This window comes from Myotis myotis, unplaced genomic scaffold (genome assembly GCF_014108235.1).
Source record: "Myotis myotis isolate mMyoMyo1 unplaced genomic scaffold, mMyoMyo1.p scaffold_m19_p_10, whole genome shotgun sequence".
Classification (NCBI taxonomy): domain Eukaryota; kingdom Metazoa; phylum Chordata; class Mammalia; order Chiroptera; family Vespertilionidae; genus Myotis; species Myotis myotis.
The window spans coordinates 36,902,850-36,922,269 of record NW_023416314.1 but is presented as its reverse complement, the minus strand read 5'-3'; the positions used below and the strand labels follow the sequence as shown (position 1 = coordinate 36,922,269).

At 60.6% G+C, this 19,420-nt stretch overlaps 2 protein-coding genes across 5 annotated transcripts in view; both read left to right on the top strand.

Annotated features, from left to right (window-relative positions):
* The window catches only part of CAPN5 (calpain 5), a 53,303-nt gene that overhangs the window by 16,503 nt on the left and 17,380 nt on the right, over positions 1-19,420 (top strand). For 3 of the 4 annotated variants that reach the window (XM_036324889.1, XM_036324890.1, XM_036324891.1), the window contains exons 2-3: positions 1,670-1,913; positions 8,501-8,632. In XM_036324889.1, the coding sequence (XP_036180782.1) occupies positions 1,749-1,913; positions 8,501-8,632 (297 nt within the window). In that variant the 5' untranslated portion in view covers positions 1,670-1,748. The remainder of the gene's footprint in view (positions 1-1,669; positions 1,914-8,500; positions 8,633-19,420) is intronic. The other variant, XM_036324892.1, reaches the window with a different exon arrangement.
* On the top strand, positions 14,019-16,362 carry LOC118664608 (olfactory marker protein). Its single transcript, XM_036324893.1, has one exon. It carries the CDS (start codon positions 14,085-14,087, stop codon positions 14,574-14,576), a length of 492 nt encoding a protein of 163 aa, XP_036180786.1. The 5' UTR covers positions 14,019-14,084; the 3' UTR covers positions 14,577-16,362.

Here is a 19,420-nt window from a genome sequence, read left to right as displayed (position 1 = left end):
AAATGCCATGCACACACCTCTGGCCCCGCAGTTTGCACATGGGAGGTGCCAGAGGAATGGGGCTCTCTCTCCGAAATGAGAGGTGGCCTGCCCACTTCCCTTCTCCTTCCTTTCCCCCCCACCCCACGAAGCAGTCTGCTTGGCCTTTGGCTAATTATATCTTCCAATTACTGAAGCAATGATTGTTCCCATTGTGAAGATAATAGGATGGGGACTCAGAGAGGTTGAGGGACTTGTTTAAAGCTACGCAGCACAGGTAGTACAATTGGGACTGGCACCCACATCGGTCTTGCTCTCAAAGTTGTGTTTGCCCCTGAAGCCAGCCTTCCTTGCCTCAGTTTCTCTCAGCTGCACTGGACGTTGGAAGCTGTGCCTCCATGGGGCTGCAGTGTTGCCCTGGGCAGGTCCAGGACGGGTAGACGAGGGGAGTATGGCGCTCTGCCAGCAGCCCAGATGGGGCCTGAGATTCCGGGATGTACCTGGGCTGTCAGTTATGTGTGTGCCCGGCTCTCTGAGCATCTGTCAGGGTGTCTGATGTGTCAGGGCCCACCCGCTGGCTGTTGCTCCTCACCCTGCCCTCCCCTCCCGGAGGCCTTGCCATGTCGGTCCAGGCCGTGTCCCTCGTGTTTGGTTGGGACATGGCTACGAGGTTCAGGGTGCTGGGCTGGGTCCGCCTGGACTCCAGGGGGCTGAGGGGAGGATGCCGTGTGCAGCCACCGCCTGTGCCAGCCTCGGTACCAGCCGCTGTGCGTGCAGGGGGGACCAGACCAAGTGCACTCTGCCCTCTGGGGCTTCCGGTCTCGCGGGTGCTTGTGGGCCTATTCCCTGGGCTGGGGGAGGTTCGTGGGGAGATGAGGAGTTGGGTTTGGGATTGGTACCAGTAAGGGCCCTTGGCTCTCATAGGGAGTGGGCCAGCCAGGGGCCCAGAAAAGGCGTCCAGCCAGAACACGGGTCACTAGCTCAGGAGGCAGGAGTGAGCAGGCAGACCCCTGGGGTCCCTAGTGGGGGAGGAGAGGTCGGAGATGGGGGAGGGGCCCGAAGCCCAGGAGGAGGGGCTGCGGAGGAGTGTGAGACACCGAGGTCTGAGAGGCTGTCCTGGGAGAGTCAGACTTGGGGGACTGGGAGATCACGCGATGGGTGGGGGCCTTCAGGGGAATTAAGCCATTGGGATGAAGGAGCAATGATAACTGAAGACATTTATTCCTGAAGTGCTGGCGGGAAGGGCCAGAGGGAACGAATGTAAATGATGGCTGGATGGGGCCTGGGTCGAGGTTTCCCCCTCAGGGCAGAATTGTGCCGCTCCAGACTACAGAGGAGGGACTTGGAGACAGTGCTGCTGTTTTCTGCGGGTGCGGCCAGGGAGGTCTAGGGAAGGCTGGTGAAACAGGAAGTGGAGTGGGTGAGGCCTGGCAGCCCAGAGCACCCTGTGGTTGTGCCCTAGGCCTGCTGGCTGGCTGGTCTGGTGTCACCTCTAAGCATCAGAAATCAGTTGGCTCCTCTTCCTGCTCTGTGTGTACTTGCTGTGTGACCCTGGGCAGGCCTCTCTCCCTCTCTGAGCCTTCATTCCTGGCTAATGGGAGTGAGGATGAGGAAGGGGCAGGTGGGGATCACCTGACTCAGGGCCTCCAGGCCTCAGACACTAATGATCTTCTCACCTCTGTCCTCCCAGGTGCCCCAAGGGCCGCCCACGCACCCACACAGCCCTCTGCTGGCTTGTCTTGGCCTCCCCGCCCTGGGCAGCGGCCACCATGTTCTCCTGCGTGAAGCCCTATGAAGAACAGAACTACTCAGCCCTGAAGCGGGCCTGTCGGCGCAGGAAGGTGCTCTTTGAAGACCCCAACTTCCCAGCCACCGATGACTCGCTGTACTACAAGGGCACCCCGGGGCCTGGCGTCAGGTGGAAGCGGCCCAAGGTCAGTGTCTGGTCTGCATTGGGGCTGAGGCCAGCAGGCCGGGACCCACCCAGGGCGCAGGGCACAGGGCGAGGGGTGGGGGGGAGCAGCGGGGGCGGTGATCCCGAGGCCTCAGGTGGCAGAGAAAGTGGAGGGGCTGATGCTGGGCCCTCCTGCTGTGGGGTTTGATGTGGATGGGGGGAGGGGGTGCCAGGAGAATGGCCCTACTCCCCACTGCCCTGCCAGGACTCACCCCCTCTCTGGGCCTCAGCTTCCTCTGCCCTGTCACCCTCCCAGGGTCCCTGTTGGGATAAAAATGAGGTGATGTGACCTTTCTTAGTGAAATTCAAGCGTAAGTGACGTTTAAGTCCCATTTAGTGACGTTCAAGAGCAAGGCATAAACTTTGCTGATTATGTTCATAATGACTTTGAAATAGTCATTTGCTGTAAGTGGCAAGTACTTATTACGATGATTAATCAATAATAATAACAGTAGTAAAAACTAATAGCCCTTCATAGGGTGCTGTGAGCGTAAAAGAGACGGTGCCTGGGAGCCTGGCTCGGGGCCTGGCGCCCAGTCCAGACGGCTCTTACCCTCACTCGTGGGGATGGCGAGTTATGTGGCATCTGGCCAGCTGCTCCCGTCCTGGCCTCTAGCTGAGGCTAGAACGTGGTTAGTGGAAGTGCTTGGCCTCCTGGCTTGATTTCATCCTCTTTAACCTCGATTCCTGAGTCTGAGGGTGGGTGCCCTCGGGGCCTAGGTGATGGGGAGGCTGCTGGAGGCCACCTGTGAGTGTGGGTCCCACAGGAGGGACTAGTGCAGGAGCCTGAGCCGGGCCGGAGGGCTTGGGCCGGGAGACTCCCGCTGCCCGATCATCAGAGAAGGCGTTTGCCAGGAAGGGCTGCGCAGGCCGGAGGCACAGTGTGAGCACACGGCTTGGAACCCTCCGGGGCATCTGGGACACGGCGGTGCCTCGGGGCCGGCTTGTGGAGGGCGGTGAGGGGAGGCGGAGGCTGGGGTCCTGGTCCTCAGGACGGTGTGCTCTGGGGCGGCGGGGCCATCGAAGGTGAGGTGCTCTGCAGGGTGTGCGGGTCAGATTAGCACTAGAAAGTTCCCTCTGAGCACCTGCACGTTGGGGGAAATGAAGTTTAGTTTTCATGTTCCTCTCCTAGACTGTGATCTCCAGTCCATGCTAACTCAAAAAATAAAACCCTGTGTATTTCCTTAGACTGATAAGGAAGGGAAACTGAGGCTGAGAGGGGAAGGTGGGTGCCCGGAGTGTCCAGCGAGCCATCAGCAGAGCTGGGCAGGGACCCAGGAGTCCTGCCTTCCGGCCCCCTCCCCTCCCCCCGACAACAGAGAAAGGGTCCGTGCTGCCTTTGACCTCAGCCCCAGGAGCCACACTAGAATCTCCAGAACTCCCAGCAGCCTCCTGTCTCGGCCGCAGATTCCTGCCTCTTGGGCCACCGCTCCCACCCCTTTCTCGCTCCTTTGTCCGGCTTTGGGGAAGGAGGCCGGCCTCAAAGGGCCTTTGTGAGGCCTTGGGTGAGAGGAGGCGGGGGAGACACCCGAGCTCTCTGCCCTTCTCTCGCTCCACCCTTTGCTGCCCCGTCCTGACCCTCTCCTGCCCTCCTGCCATCACCGGGACATTTTCAGTCCATGGCTGTGAAGGAGGCTGGTGAGGCCTGGCTAGGGAAGTTGGGGCTCGGTGCCCTGAGAGGAGGAGATGCCAGGCTGGCGGGCTCAGCAGCCCCTGCTGTGTGACCCCAGGGGAGTGTCTGCCCTCCCTGGGCCTCTTTCCGTCCCTGCCACACCGCCTCCTCTCTCACCGCCGTTCTCACTGGGCTTGGTGCCTGGTCCCTTCCAGACACTGGAAGAGGAGGAACAGAACCACCTGGGTGTGCAGGCACGTGGAGGTCGGTGTGGAGTGGGACGTGCCTGAGCGGGCCCGGCCTCGGTGGGGGATCAGCTCCAGGCAGGCCTGGCTGAGTGGTGGTGGAGGAGGTGAGACCACGGGGACCAGGGTGTGATGGGCTGTCCCTCCGTGTGTCAGCAGGGCCTGTGCCCCAGGCAGGCTCACCCCACTGACAGGATGGGGTTTGGTGGAGCAGGAAGTTGGGCCAGGCTTGCCTCGGGCGGGTGGGGTGAGAGGGCCCAGCAGGCTGACCATTAACTCCCTGCTGCTTGGCCCTTGGCCTGAGAGATGATTGCAGCTGCTGCATTTCTGTGGAATCCCACTTCCTGGTCCTGTGACCTGACTGTTTACAAACAGCAAACGCCAACTTTCCCAACAGCCGGGGAGGCCCTTCTTCACTCTCAGGCACCTCCCGCTCCCCCTCTGCCGTCACGGGCATCGTGGCCTCTGTGTTCTTGGAGGAGCTGCTCAGCCAGCCTCCTGCCTGCCCCCCCTCCCCTCCGCCTTTCTCCCAGAACGAAGTGAAGAGGCTGGTTTTCAACCAGATGGACTTGGCCTCACAGGAGGTGTCGCCTTGAGCAGTCACTCCCCCTCCCTGGGCCTCAGTTGCCTCATCTGTAAACGGGGAGAGTAATTCTCACTGATGGTGATTTCTGGGGGTTGACATGACTTGCAGCATCTGTGGGGTCTGACACCGGAGGGGGGGGTGGGGGGCGGGGGGGCAGGGAGGGGCAGATGACAAACTGGCTCCCCTCTCCCCCACCTGCCAGCCCTGTGATGGGGACCAGGGCTGGCCCTGCCTGAAAAGGCCCATCTCTAATGGGCTCTACAGGTGGGGCCTGGTCCTTTCAGTCTCCATCCAGGGTGTCCCCACCCAAGGCACCTGCCTTGGGCTCACATCCCCTTCCCCCTCCCACTCCCCCTCCTCCTCCTCCTCCTCCTCCTCCTCCTCCTCCCAGGCTCATTGTTTCTTTGTTCCTTCCAGTTCAGTGAACACCTGCTGGCCTCCCCCAGGGGACGGGCTGGGGAGAGGAGAGGAGAAGGGGAGGTCAGCTTGTGGCTCAGGGGGAATCCCCATGTAAAGGGGTATGTTTCTTTCTCTCAGGCCCAGAGTCTTTAGTAGAGACCCCTTCTCATCCCTGAGGAGGCAGAGTGCCCCCCACTCTCTAGCCAACATTCTGCCCCCCCATCTCTGCAGGGAAGCCTGCAGGCACCTGGGTGGGACCAAGAAGGGCACTGGTAGGGGTTCTACAAGCAGCTATTAGTTTTGGAACCTCCTGGAATTCTCCCAAGGTGGCCTGCTGGTGCCCAGCCCCCTGCCCGGGCTCGTGCCCATCGTACCAGCACCTGGAGAACCTCACTCCCTTGCCGTGCTGAACAGTAGTCCCTTTATGCCATGAAGTAGGCGGTTTGCACCAAGGCCAGCCACCTGGGCCTCTGCCCTGCCCAGGAATGATCCCCTTCATGGCACAGGGGCATGGGATTGCTGTGGGAGCATGGGGTGGGGAGGCAAGTCTGTTGCAGGGATGGGGGGGTGAGAGGGACAAGCTATAACCCCCGAGAACACTGCTCTGGTTTCCTGCCCCAGGCAGAGGTCCTGCTTCCTTCCTCAGCCGTTTGTCCACTTGTCCAGTTGATTCCTGCTGTGTTCCTAGGGGGAGGTGACTGGGGAGGTGAATGCATGTGGAGGGGAAGGGAGGTGAATGTGTGTGGAGGGGAAGGGAGGGGAGGTGGAGGTGCCCTGGGCCCGCTGCCTGCTGCATTCCTGTGGGCACACCGGGCCTGGAAACCGGAAGTTCTTGCTGCGCCGCTGAGGGAGGTGGTTATGGGCAGTGACCTGTGTTGGTAGAACTGGTCTAACGTCCTGGGAGGGGCTGAGAGGGAACCGCAGGTGCAGCAGGCGGTGCCCCAGACAGAGCCCGGCTAGCCCAGGGCTCGCACAGGTGCCTGTCCGGTCCAGTCCTGCACGCCTTCCCTCCAGGGCTGCTGCTGAGCCCCAGCGAGGGAAGGGAACACAGGTGGCCGGGAGCCTGGGGGAGGATGGTGGCAAAGGTGGGGGCTGTCTGGAGGCTGTGGCACAATTGTGTTTGGGGGGATTTGGAATCCTCATTCCCCTCTGGAGCCTCCCTGCCCACCATTGCTTTCCGTGCCTGCTCTGCGGGGGTTGCCACCTCCAGGCAGCCTCCTCTGAGCTCTCTGTTCGGCTGTCACAGCTGTGCTCAAGTGGAGGGTGGTAGTCGGATTTCTCCTCGTCAAGGGCCCTGCCTGTGGGCTGGGAGCCTCTCTGTCCAGCTCTGTGTCTGTGCCCAGCTGATGGCCCAGGACAGGTGGAAGGACAAACACCGGCCTTGGGAAGCCCGGCGCTGACCCCTTGGTCTCACTGTCACATAGTGAGACCCCCTAATCGAGGCGCAGGGCGTGTGCAGGGACCAGTGAAGGGAGGGTGGTGCTGTCACTCGAAAGCCTTAGCCCTAGCCCGCCGGCAGGCTCTGGAGCTGACTGCCTGAGTTGGAATCTCAGTTCACCTCTTCCTGTGTGGCTCTGAGCAAGTGACTTAACTTCTCTGTGCCTTGGTTTCCTCATCTGTGAAGTGGGGATGCTAACAGTACCCCTCTGGCTGGGTTGTTTTGAGCAGGTTCCCAGTCATTGTGAGCACTTCCTGTGATTGTTCCATTCAGGGTGCCCGAGATGGCCTCTGGGACCCAGGTGCTGCCGCCTTCAAGTGGTTCCTCTAGGTTAGAGCTGGCGAACCTGAACTCTCCCAGCAGAACCCCAACTCTCCCAGCAGTGGGAACACTCCCAGACCATCGCCTCCTCTCTGCTCCCTCCCAGGCTTGTGGATTTGCACCAGACCCATTTTCTGCTACAGTGAGTCAGGGCAATGCTGGGCCTGGAACCTAGGCCTCCTGACTCCTGAGCTCAGTCTGTCTGTCTGTCTGTCTCTCTCTCTCTCTCTCCCCGCCCCAGGAAAGTCTGGAGCCAGAGCCCTGTTCTGGGGTGGCAGGGCCAGGCTGAGACTGTTTGTTGCTCTGTGGGGAGGAGAGTGCTGGGTGGGGAGCCCAGCAGACCGAGGTTCTGTCCCATTGGTCCACTTACTTGGCTTGTGACTTGAGCATCATCGGCTCCTGGGCCTCAGTGTTCTCCCCTGTGGAATGGGCAGTCGTGTCTCTGTCCAGGGCACTGGCTGGGAGGATCTGACGGGGAGGAGCGCCTGGGAAGTCACCTCTGCTGCTGGCCCTGGAGACGCCAGGCTGCAGTTGTCTCTCCCCGGGTGGGCTGTGGCTGCGGTCATCCAGATAGGAAGCCCCCCACCCCTGTCCTGCTGGTCCTTCTGGACCCCAGGGAGCAGGGCTCAAAGCGCGGCCTGGGAGGTAAGGAGGCAGCAGGAAGGGAGGTGAGACTTCTGATGGCTGCCTCACTGGTTCCTACGACCTGGGGCAGCATTCCTGCAGTCTGTGCTCTGGGAAAGCCGCCTGTGGCTGGTCCCTGAACTGGTCCCTCTGAGGTCCTATCTGGAGCCGCTCATATCCTCAGAGGAGTGATGGCCCTCGATCTGGCCTGCAAAGCACCGCTCTTCCCAGGCAGAGGTGGCTACAGGGCTCCCCAACACCTTAGTGGGAAGGGATAGCCCTTTGCCCCATTTTCCCTACCTCCTTTGCACAGGGTAGGAGGGGTTGAGCCATTGGCCCAAAGTTGCACAGCCAATGGTAAATAAGTGGGGAGCAAGAACTTGAATTCTGACTTCCTGACTCTGGAACCCTCTGCTGGCTGCTTTCGGTAGGACCTCAGGAGCTCTGTTGTGGTTGAACTAGCTCCAGCGTTCACCCGCTGAAGTGGAGGCAGGCCCATGCTGTGTGGTGGGCATTGTTCCACTTCTCTGGGCCTCAGTTTGCTCATCTGTAAAATGAGCACAATCCCCACCTCTAAGGATCATGGGGAGGACTGATTATAGCACCAGCAGGATGCCTGGTGCCGGGGAGGTATGTCTTAGTGTTTATCCCCCCCCACCCCCCCGCCACTGTAGCCAGCCCTCCTTGGGGAGCATGCACTCCCTTTAAGCCCTGTGGGGGTGAGGATGCTGATGGGTGAGGAGGGTGGGCCTGAGGTGGGCACTCTGGGAGCTCTGTGGGTGTCTGCTCAGCTCTGTTTGGCCTTTGCTTGCTGTGTGCCCTTGAGAAGTCACTGCCCCTCTCTGAGCCTTCATTCCTCATCTATAAAATGGAATGACAGTGTCATACTTCTGAGGCAGAGTGAGGGTCAGATAAATAGCCTGAGGGTATGCCCATAGGGGCATGGTGCGTCATGTCACTCCCTGCTTCTCCTTCTCCCGCCCTCTGCACTCATCACATGTACGTTTGGTGTGTTCCCCCCTGTGCCCCCCCCCCCCCCGAGGGGGCTTCATGACTGTGGGCCTGTGAAGGCTGCGGTGCTGGTCAGGGAAGACACAGGGCAGGAGGAAGGTGGTGGCCCCGGGCCCAGCCCCCCGAAGTCCTTCCACAGTGTTCATTCATTGTGGAGCCTTTGGCAGCGAACAGAGTTCTCCAACCAAGGGGAGGGAGAGGGCCTTCCCGGGAGCACTGGGGGGAGCTGGTTTGGGGAAACTCACTGGCCATGCAGGGGGCCCAGCCTGCAGGGGGAGACAGACGGCGAATCTTACACTCACACTGAGGCCTCCTCTCGGCTTCCCGGCAGGACATCTGCGAGGACCCCCGCCTCTTTGTGGACGGCATCAGCTCCCACGACCTGCACCAGGGCCAGGTGGGCAACTGCTGGTTTGTGGCAGCCTGCTCATCGCTCGCCTCCCGAGAGTCGCTGTGGCAGAAGGTGAGCCTGGGGTGGGGCTGGGGAAAGGGAGCTCAGGCTCAGCCTGGGCCCTCACTGATCGGCAGTGGGGGGTGCAGCCGGAACATGCAGGTGAGACTTCATGGGGTTTGTTCCCGGGGCGGGGTGGGAGGTGACGCCGGGCTCTCCAGTGTCGGCTGAGTGTTAGACCACCTTCCCCTCACCTGCCAGCCTAAGGGCCCTCGGCAGCTGCTGGGAATCTGCTCCCACGGGGATTCGGGTGTGTTTCCTCCCCACTATGGGCCCGCAGTGTCCCTGGGCCACTTGGCAGAACGTGTCCTTGAGAAATGAGCATGGTTCCAAGATGCTGATGTTCCGGACCAGCGGCAGAGGGTTTAGGTTGGAAAACATGGGCGCTGGTCCTTACACTTCGCCCTCTGGCGGCAGCAGTCGGCGGTGCAGCCCTTCAGTCCGCCTCCTCTCCGGGGGAGGCCTGGAAGCTGGAGTAGAGGCGGGGCGGTGCTCTCTAAAGAATGATCAACAGGGATTGCATCCTGGGTTCCCATGCCAGCAAATACAAGTCACTGCCTCTCTCTCATCCCTGCCCTTTCCGCTCTTCCTGTAGGGGCGAGCGGCAGGGCATCAGAAAGAGCACTGGGCATCTCAGTCTTACAAGCTCAGGTGCGAGCCTCAGGCTCACCATTTGGCTTTATAAATGCCCTCATCGGAAAGTCAGGCTACCAGGCAGCTCCCTGTCGGGGAGTCGTGAGGGTGAGAGGAGACACTGTACTTGGAGGCCTTGTGCAGTGCTCTGTGAACGGTGGCTGCCTTACCCGCGTTAGGACAATTACTATCCGTAGATGATCTGGGAATTGTTACCCATCCAATCAGGAGCAGAGTGAGTTTGTTCTCATCCCCTGCGATGTCCCTCAGCCATCAGAGGGAGCTGTGCCTGAGGCTGAGGCTGAGGCTGAGGCTGGGACTGAGGCTGGGACTGGTGGGGGGGCCCTGCTGTCGTATCTTCTGAATGGCGTGTGACTTCTCACAGCCACCCCAGGCGGCATCCCCGGAGCCCGGCCCCTGGTGGTCCTGTGGGGATAGGGTGGCTTCGGGCTGTAGGGCCCTTGCCAAGGCCACTGGTTCAGCCCACAGACATGGGTACTCTTGGGGTGTCAGAGAGCCACATGTGGGATCGTTGTACTTCTGGGCCTCAAGGCCTAGAGAGGGTTGGGCCCTGCACTGTTCTCGGGGTGGCACTGTCCTCAGGGCTCCAACCACCTTTTCTGATCCCAGAACAAGGCCCCCCTGCCTCTGAGCCCCACCCTCCGCTCGGTCAGGACTGGTCTGGGGGTGGAGGTGGCCCACAGGATTCCGATAGTGCTGGCCTCACACTTCCCACCCTGCCCTGTCGTTGTTGGGCCCAGCCACTGGCCTGCAGCCCCACAGTCGTCCTGCTGCTGTAGGCATCCTGGGGCCTTCTGTGGGGACGGAGCCTGACCTGCTGTGTCCCCCCCGGGGAGCGGGCTGTGGTCATCTGCAGGGAGGAGCCTCAGCTTGCTCCTGCCCCGGGCTCTGGTGCAGCTGCTCATCTCAGGAGTGGGGAAGGGGCCCAGCACCTGCAGGGCGGCCTGTCCTTGATGTTGTGTGACCGTGCAGACCTGTGTTTGTCTCCGGCCAGAGGTTCTTCCTGCAGAGGTTGGGGCACCTGGCCTGGCTGGAGGCTCCGAGGGCCGGGCGGCTGATGTCCAGGACCTCATGTCCCAGGGCTGTGGCTGGTGGGGTGTTCGGGACTAATTGCTCTCTGCCTCCTGGTGCCGTGGGGCCAGCCCTGGGTCTGGGGAGGAGAGGTGAGGCCCTGGGGAGCTCATTACTGTGCCTTCCCTCCCTCCTGTCCCTGCTGACAGGGCCCTGTTTGTTGTCACCCCTCACCTCTGGGCCTGTTGCCCTGCAGAGCCTCCCCTGCCCCACCCTGTTTTCTCTATGGAATGGGTGGGGGCGGCCGCTCAGCCTGACCTGCACCCATGCTTCCCCCACCCACCTCGCTCTGGGGATGCTGAGCCTCCGATGGGGGCTTGCCACACCCTTGACGCACATGCCCTTTCTCCAGGATGCTGGTCCGTTACCTCAGCTCTTGATGAAGCCTGAGGCACAATGATGGAAGCCAGCCAGGCCTGGGTTTCGTTCCGACTGGGTTCCTTGCTAGTCATGTGACCTTGGGCAGGTCGCATTCCTTCTCTTGTCCTCAGTGAAAACCTGACCTTTCCAGTCTTCAGGGCTGTGGGGTAATTAAAGGAGCCTGTGTGTGTGTTGCGGGGGTGAGGGGGGGCGCGGGGATGGGATAGGTCAAGCCCATGGCATAAGGGGCAATTCGCATGCATTAAACCCCCTCCCTGTCCCTCCTCTGGGCTCTCATCTATTTCTCTGTTCTGCGGGACAACTCTTGGCGGTGAGCCTCCCCACTATGGGATCCCTTGTGGGGGCATTATATCCTCCCACCCTTGACTGTACATTCCTTGGGGCCAGGGAATGGACTCTGGGGGACCACAAGCAGGATGTGATAGTGGGGTGCAGCATGTACCATCACCTCCCCCAGAGCCTGGCGAAGCCCCGGGCATGAGGGCAGGCCTAGTCCCTGCTCTGAGCTATGGGGTGCCCGGGCCCAGGAGGCAGCTGTGCCCCGGCCATAGGAAGCCGCAGTGAGGGCAGTCCCAGTGGAGTGCCTGATGTCTGAGAGTGGGTGCAGGACCAGGCTGTCTTTGGTTCCATTTAAATGTTTTCCATCCCACCCCTGCCCCTGTTGGGTGAGCAGTTCCCCATCAGTAGAAGCTGAACACCTGCCCCCATGCCCTGCAGGTCCAGAGGGGTGGGCGTTCTTTGCCCTCAGTGCTGCCTCCAGACCAGACCCTCCCCATGGAAACCCCTACAGGCTCATGCCGTTTGCTCTCCCCCCAGCCCAGCCCACCTTACCACCATCTCCTGCCAACCAGCTACCGTGGCCTCCCGCCCAGGCACCAAGGCCGTGGTACCTCTGATTTCCCAGCCTTCCCCACCCCATCTATCCACAGTCCTTCTGTGTCCCCGGGATTACTGTGCCCCTGTGCTGACACCCCATCCTCGTCACCCCAGCCTCCGTTCTTGATAACCTGTCCATCAGCCTTCGCCATCAGCGCCCTTGATCTCCCGTTGCCATGGCGGCCACAGCCTGTGCCTGGACCTGTTCTCCCTGCAGATCTTCAGCAGAAGGATCCATCTCTCTGGCCTCCCTCTCCAGGCACCCCCCTCACTCCTCCACCCTAGCCAGCTCTCCTGTCCCTAAACCGCACTTTTGACCACGTACTCTCTTCCCATCTGTCCATCTCCTTTTTGTTGTCCTTGGTTTGGGGCCCTGTGGTCCGTCACATCAACTGTTCCCTCACCATCCATCCATCCATTTGTTTGTCCATCCATTCAACCAGCACTTTCTGAGGGCCCTGGTCTAGGTGCTGGCCTAGAGTGATGGACAAGACAGACATGGCCCCTGCGCTCTCGGGGCTTATGGTCTAGTGGAGAGAGAGACAAAAACTAAGCAAATGTCCAACTGAAAAGCCAGGTTTAGTGCTGGGAAGGAGAGAAACGAGGAAAGAGCAGCCCCTCCCTCCAGTAACTCCTCAGCCACGTTGTTCCTTCTCTACTCCTCTGTGAGGGTCGGCCGACTCAGTCTCCCCTCGGTGGTTCTCGGATACTCCTGGGGAATTGCTGCCAGCAGCTCCCAGAACAGCCCCCAGGGCTGGCAGGGCCAGGGGCGCTGTCCTCTGCTGTTCAGGAGGCCCACGATCCCACGGACTGACCTGGCCTCCGTCCAGCAAGGGGCTGTGCTCGTGGTCCCCTGGGCCCTTCGGAGTGTCTCCAGGTGTGCCACGTGGGCCCGGGCTCTGTCCTGTCTCCTGTGTCATGGCAGCAGCTCGCCGCGCCCACCCCCAGCTACACGCACTTACTCCAGTCCTTCCATTTGCCCACATGTCCTGGCTAAGGCCCTGGCTCCACCTCAGGCGCAGGGGGTATGGATGTTGGTCAGATTCTTCTGCTGCCTCAGGCTTCCTGGGGAAACGGAGGATCGATACAGATGGAACAAGAAGTGAGATTCTAGCCCTGACCGGTTTGGCTCAGTGGATAGAGCGTCGGCCTGCAGACTGAAGGGTCCCAGGCTCGATTCTGGTCGGGGGCATGTGCCTTGGTGGCGGGCGCATCCCCAGTGGGGGCTGTGCAGGAGGCAGCTGATCGATGTTTCTCTCTCATCGATGTTTCTGACTCTCCCTCTCCCTTTCTCTCTGTAAGGATTCAATAAAATATATTAAAAAAAAAAAAAAGAAGTAAGATTCTAGTATGAGGGAAACCTGGGCATGTGCCTGCCAGGTGGTGCAGGGCTGAGGCAGAGCCCGAGCACAGGAATCGTCTACAACCCAGTGGTCGGCAAATGGCGGCTCGGCAAACCGCGGCCGCGAGCCACATGCGGCTCTTTGGCCCCTTCAGTGTGGCTTTTCCACAAAATACCGGCTCTTCCACAAAATACCGACTTCTGTGCATGGGCCACGAAGTTTCAATCGCACTGTACGTGTGCACCCAAATGTGGTATTTTGTGGAAGAGCCACACTGAAGGGGCCAAAGAGCCGCATGTGGCTCGCGAGCCGCACTTTGCCAACCATGGGTCAGTGGTTCTCCGAGCACAGGCCCCGACCAGAGGCAGCAGCCGGGAGACGTGCCAACGCCCAGGCCCCAGCAGAGATCTGTTCAATCAGAAACTCAGTCTCACGTCCTACAGTGTCCTGATGCTCAGTAAAGTCTGAGGGCACAGGTCTCGGTGAGAGACGGTGGCTGGGCCGGGGCCCCAGCAGAGGGTATGGTCGGGGAGGGCTCTCGGGCCATCTGGGAGGCAGAATGGAGAGGCCTTGGTGATTGGGTGTGGAGGGTGAGGGCTATGCTGAGTCCAGGATGGCTTCTAGGTTTGGCTTGGGTGACTTCAGATCTCAAATCAGCAGGCCCTCTGGTCCTGTTGCCCCCACCCTCCTGCCGGGGGTCTCCATGCTTGTCTTGCATGCCTCCAATGAGCACCTGCTCTCCCCCCGCCCCTCCCCCCCCTTACTGCCCGGTTTCAGTGCTCCCTTCTTCACAAACAAGCCGCTCCCAGCCCATCCGTGGTAGTCAGGGTGGTTGCCACAGCAGTTGACATCAGCCATCTGGTCCCCGAGGAGCCTGTCACCCTCCCGCCTGCCTGCAGTGCCTCCATTACCGCTTCTTCGAGGAGCGGAGAGGAGGCATTTGGGGACTCCCGCCCTCATACACCCCCCATTTTGAGGACTGGGTGGAGCTGGGAGGGCCCAGTGGCCGAGAGGGGAGAGGAGGAGGGGAGGGAGGAAGGGTGGGTGGGGCCCCTCCTTGGTGGCCTCTTGCCTGGGCAGGGAGGCCCCAGCCCATTCGGCTCCTGGACCGCAGCAGAGGCAGCAGCAGCACCTGGGCCATGGCAGAGGACGGGCCGAAGCAGCCGCAGATCAGCATGCCGCTGGTCCTGGATGAGGCCCTGACCAAGCAGATGCGTCTGCGCGTGGAGAGCCTGAAGCAGCGCGGGGAGAAGCGCCAGGACGGGGAGAAGCTGCTGCGGCCGGCGGAGTTCGTGTACCGCCTCGACTTCATCCAGCAGCAGAAGCTGCAGTTTGAGCGCTGGGACGTCCTGCTGGACAAGCCGGGCAAGGTCACCATCACGGGCACCTCCCAGAACTGGACGCCCGACCTCACCAACCTCATGACGCGCCAGCTGCTGGAACCCGCGGCCATCTTCTGGCGCATGGAAGGCTCGGATGCCATGGATTGGAACGAGGCCGACGCCCTGGAGTTCGGGGAGCGCCTGTCGGAACTGGCCAAGATCCGCAAGGCCATGTATTTCCTCATCACCTTCGGCGAGGGCATGGAGCCCGCCAACCTCAAGGCCTCCGTGGTCTTTAACCAGCTCTGAGGCAGCTGCCCACTGCTGCCCCCTGCTCTCACCCATCTGCCCTGCCCCCTGCCCCCGCCCCCAGGTGTGTATTTGGGGACCTGTTTCTAGTTGCTATCCTGTGCTCAGCGTGGCCAGGACCCCCAGGCCTGTGTCCTCCCTCCTCTCCTCTCCTGGTGCGGGCGCTCCTGCTCAGGGAGGAAGATGCGAAGGCTCTGTAGTCTAGAAGCTGAACTGGCTGCCGCTGCTTGAGCTGTAGACCCGGAGGCCAGGCTGGGGCTAGTGCAGGAGGATGGAGCGTCCGTGGGCACCTGCCTTCTCTGTGCCTCACTGTCAGGAGAGAGACCGAGGGAGACCGAGGGAGACAGACACAGACACAGACACAGACAGGGATCCGAAGAACCAGCCATCGGCTTCCTCTGCAGACGGGGAGACGGAGACGGAGACGGCAGAGCGGCTCCTTGGGAATCCAGCAAACAGGCATTTGCTGCCCGTCCAGCCACATCCAGGAAGGTGCTGCCCCTGGCCTGGGCCTGGTGTGAGCGCCTCGGGGGCCCTCGGGACGTTTGGGCAGTGAGGACTGGCTGGCACGCTGGAGGCTATCGGACCAACCTTCTTGCTCTTCTGAGAATGACTGCAGGAGGGAGCATGAAGGGGAGCATAAAAGTCATGCAGAGATGACCTATCTATACATGTGCATATACGCGGAGAGAGAGCACGCTGCCTTCACATGGATATATTCTAGAGTCTATGCCTGCCCTGTGGCCACCTGACCTGAGATGATCTATGATAGGATTGCCCAGCTGGCTCACGCCTGGCCCGTAGCAGGGGCTTGGTTAGCATGACCTTAGGGAGTGGGGCTTCCTGAGCTGGGAGGCTCTGAGGTTCATACTGTGAAGGGGGAACAGTGTAGTATAGGGGTTCCCTCTGCCTGGGGAGCTGGGTGGAGGGGTTCAGAGCCCTGGAGCTGGGACCGTAGGTTGTAGGGCCTTGGATGTCCCCACTGGGTCGTCAACTTCCCAGCTCACTGGCCAGAGGAGGTGAGTGTGCCGCCTGTGTGCCATCTCTGGCATCTGTGGTGGAGCTGAGGGGTGGGGGCGGCCTGCCAGGTCAGTTGTGATGGCCGATGGTCAGAAGCGGGCTGCAGGGGGCCGCATGCTGTGATGGGAGAACACTGGCCTCAGGGGTCACTGGGCACAATGCACCCACCGAACAGGGAACACGAGACACCGTTATCAGCAGACTCAGTTCTCCCCAAGCCTCACGCCCCTGCACAGGCCCAGTGAGCCCCCTTTGAAGGAGGGGCCTGGCCCGCCTGGCATCAGCTGAGGGCACCTCAGGAAGTGCCCCCAACACCCTGCCGCAGGCCAGCCCTGGCTTTTGTCAGGGACGTGCCCTGTCAGGGACATGCCCGTGACATTTTTCTCACAATGCAGAGCCCTCAGGGTGTTGCAGGTCCTGGGAACAGATGCACTGAGAGGTGGAGGTCAGAGCCCTCCCCACTAGCCACGGCTGCTGGCAGGCGGGCCCCCACTTTGGAGGTGTGGGTGGAAGTCTGGATTCCTCAGGTGGGAGACTGGCTGTGGTGGCTACGGTCCTTTGTAACGCGGCTCTGGCCTGTTCCGGATGTGCTTAAAGTCCTGGCATTGCCTGCTTTGCTTCCCCACTGACTATTGGGGGAGGCCGGGCCCCTGGGGCTGGCCCTGCCCCCTGCCTCTTTGCTTGCCCTCTCCCTGCAGTTCTGGGGACCCTCTTTGGCAGACTAACCGCCTGTACCCCCACCCTGCCCTGTGCATGACCCCAATAAAGCCAGTGAGCCCCTGCCTCCGTGGTGTGCAGTCTCTCGCCGTGAGCCACCCTCCTCTCAGGAGCTCTGCCTTAGCCCCGTCCCCTCACAGCCCAGAGCACCCCTCCCCAGGCCTCTCCCACACTCCCGACCCCCCTCCAGCTGCTTCCTGGGATGAGGCCCAGCGTGGTCAGGTGACTGGCCCATGGTCAGGCAGCAGGAAGGAGTTTAGAACAAGGTCTCCTGACACCCGCCCTGGAACCAGTGCCCCTGATGGCATTTTCTCCAGTGGCCCCAGACCAGCCTGTGTGGGGCCTGCAGAGCCGGGCTGAGGCCACCAGGAGGCACCTTCTGGTTCAGGAGGTGGGGCCCCAGGGGATGGGTGGGATGCACCAATCTGTGCTCAACCTGGCAGGCGGGCTGGGTGGTGCAGATGGGACAGGGGCATAGCTAGGGGATGGGGTTAGGCCTGGGCCCAGGTTTCACCCGACCTCCTCACCAATTTGCTGCCTGTCCTCAGCCATCTCCCAGCCTCGGCCTCTCTGGAGGGGGCAAGCTGCTCCTGTGAAGTCCTTTCCGCCCTGCCCGCTGACCAGATAAGACGGATATTTCACATCCCAGTGTCCCATCTGAGCCTTCCTCAGAGCTCTGGCCCTTGCCATCTCAAGCTCACTCTGTTTTGGGGCAGAGACAGAGGCCTAAAGGAGGAAGCAAAGGGCGGGGACCGGGCTCTGGGTCTGTGGCCTCTGACTCCATGACATGCCCCCTGGGATGAGCAGAGGCGATGCCTCCACCTACCCGAGGGCCTGGTCTTGGGCGAGGCTAGTTCCTTCCCAGGGGCCACGGTCAGACCCTGCTTCAGAGCCCACACTGGGGGTTTTGCTTGCGAACAACCCCCTGCTTCGAAAGGCTCCCCCCAGCCAGGTCTCACATGTCTGTTGTACACCCAGAGCCCTCCGCAGAGCTCGGGCACACACCTGCGGGAGTCCAGGTGAGCCCTGCCCAGCAGGATTTGAGCCCAGCCACTTGGGTCAAGGTGGGAGTCCACTGAGACAATCCTGGGAGCATCCAAAGGCCGGGGACACCAAGGGGTGCTGTGGTGCACCCATTAGTGGGGCCCAGAGGTCTCTGAGTGATTCTGCAGTGAGTGCTGGTTAATGGGGTCCCCTGGGTGTGTGGGGGGGGCTCCAAATCCCACACAGCTTTTACCTCGCTGCCTGGTCAGGCCAAGTGAGTGCCTCGACCTCTCAGGCCTCCCTTTTCCCATCTGCACAGGGGGCTGTCGGGAGGCTTGCTTTTCTCCTTTGTGGGGGAGGTTGACTGGGTCACCTCGGCTCCCTCCCACCCCCGAGGTTTGTGAATTGTGTGCGTGCACCACACACTCCCTACACCAACAGGGATGACCCTTCATGCGTGCACAGCCCTCCACAGCCTATGCAGCACCTCCCAGGCCATGATCCGCCTTAGTCCTCACAACAGTCCTGGAGGGAGGGCAGGTAGGTACGGGCACCAGAAAGGTGGTCCAGTCCAGACTCAGGTCCCTGCGGGCAGCGCAGCTGGTGCTTGTCCCTGTGTGTCCTGGTCACCGTCAGCCGGGGCCTCACAGAAGCCGGTGTCTGGGGATTGCCCTCTCAGGAAGGCACAGCCGGCTGTGGAGCTGGGCCAGGCCCTGCCCGGGTGCTGGGATCCTGGCAGGAGTGAGACACGCCCTGCCCTCCAGGAGCTCCCCTCAGGGGGCAGGGAAGGAGGAGGAGCTGCCTGGTGGTGCCCAAGGGGGTGTGAGGTCAGGAGGCCCTGCAAGGTGCGGCTCAGCTATCCCTGAGGGACAGGGAGCAGGGTGCCTGCAGGGAGCCACACATGCATAGCTGAGGTGGCTAATGCCTCACAGGGTGTGGGTTCTGTGGGGCTCCAGGGAGGCAGTGTGCAGGGGTGAGGTTGAGAGCACAGCCACCCCTCACAGGCTTTGAATGCCAGGCCAGGGAGCCGGTGTCCCTGGTGATGGGGCATTTCAACCATAGACAGCCAAGAGGGAGGCAGCCTAATGAGCTGCCCATACCCATCCCTCTGCTTCAACAATTGTCAACTCATGGCCCATTTCTTTTCCTCTGCCCCCCTCCCCCCAGGAGACATCTGTATGTATAAAAGCCTAAGCAACCATTTTGACCAGACAACCGACTGGTAGCTATGACATGCACTGACCACCAGGGGGCAGATGCTCAACACAGGAGCTGGCCCCTGTTGGTCAGTGTGCTCCCACAGCCAGCCAACCTCCCTTGGTCCCTACCCCTGGCTGCCCCCGGCCCGATAGGCCCCAATCACCAGCCAGGCCAAGGGACCCACCCATGCACGAATTCATGCACCAGGCCTCTAGTATCATTATATTTCTGGATGCGTTTCTGAATGATAACAACTTGTTTCAAATAAAACAAAGAACCCTCACAGTAATAATATAACACAACTAAATTTTACACTAACTTTTTAATATCATCAAATATCCAGGAAATCTTCTGATGTACAGTCTGTGCCATAAACGCGTGTGTTACAGTTTGTTTGTTCGAATGAGATCCAGGTCCGCCACTGCACCTGGCTGCTCCCACTTCACCTTTCAGTGTTTTCCTTGCCGTCTCTTTGCTGAAGAGCCGCCGTCCTGTGCAGTTTCCCGCGGCAGCAGGGCCCCCTTGGCTGCAGTTCTGCTTTCTGCCGTTTCAGTTACCCATGGTCAACCGTGGTCCGAAAATATTAAAAGGAAAATTCCAGAAATAAACAGTTCACAAGTTTTAAATTGAACGTTGTTCTGAGTAGCGTGGTGAGCTCTTGTGCTGTCCCCTCCCTCCCGCCTGGACGTGAGTCATCCCTTTGTCCCGTGTATCCTCGCGGGGTAAGCGGCCCATCTATTAGTCGCTTAGCGGCCGTCTCGGTTTTCAGGTCAACTGTCCCAGCATCAAAGTGCTTGTCTCTTAACGGTGCCCAATGTATAAGTTGAGCTTTATCGTAGGTGTGCATGTATAGGAAAAAAGGATACAGGAAAAATAGAGTTTACAGTTACTAAGTATAAACTTTTCCTAAATTAATATCTCAC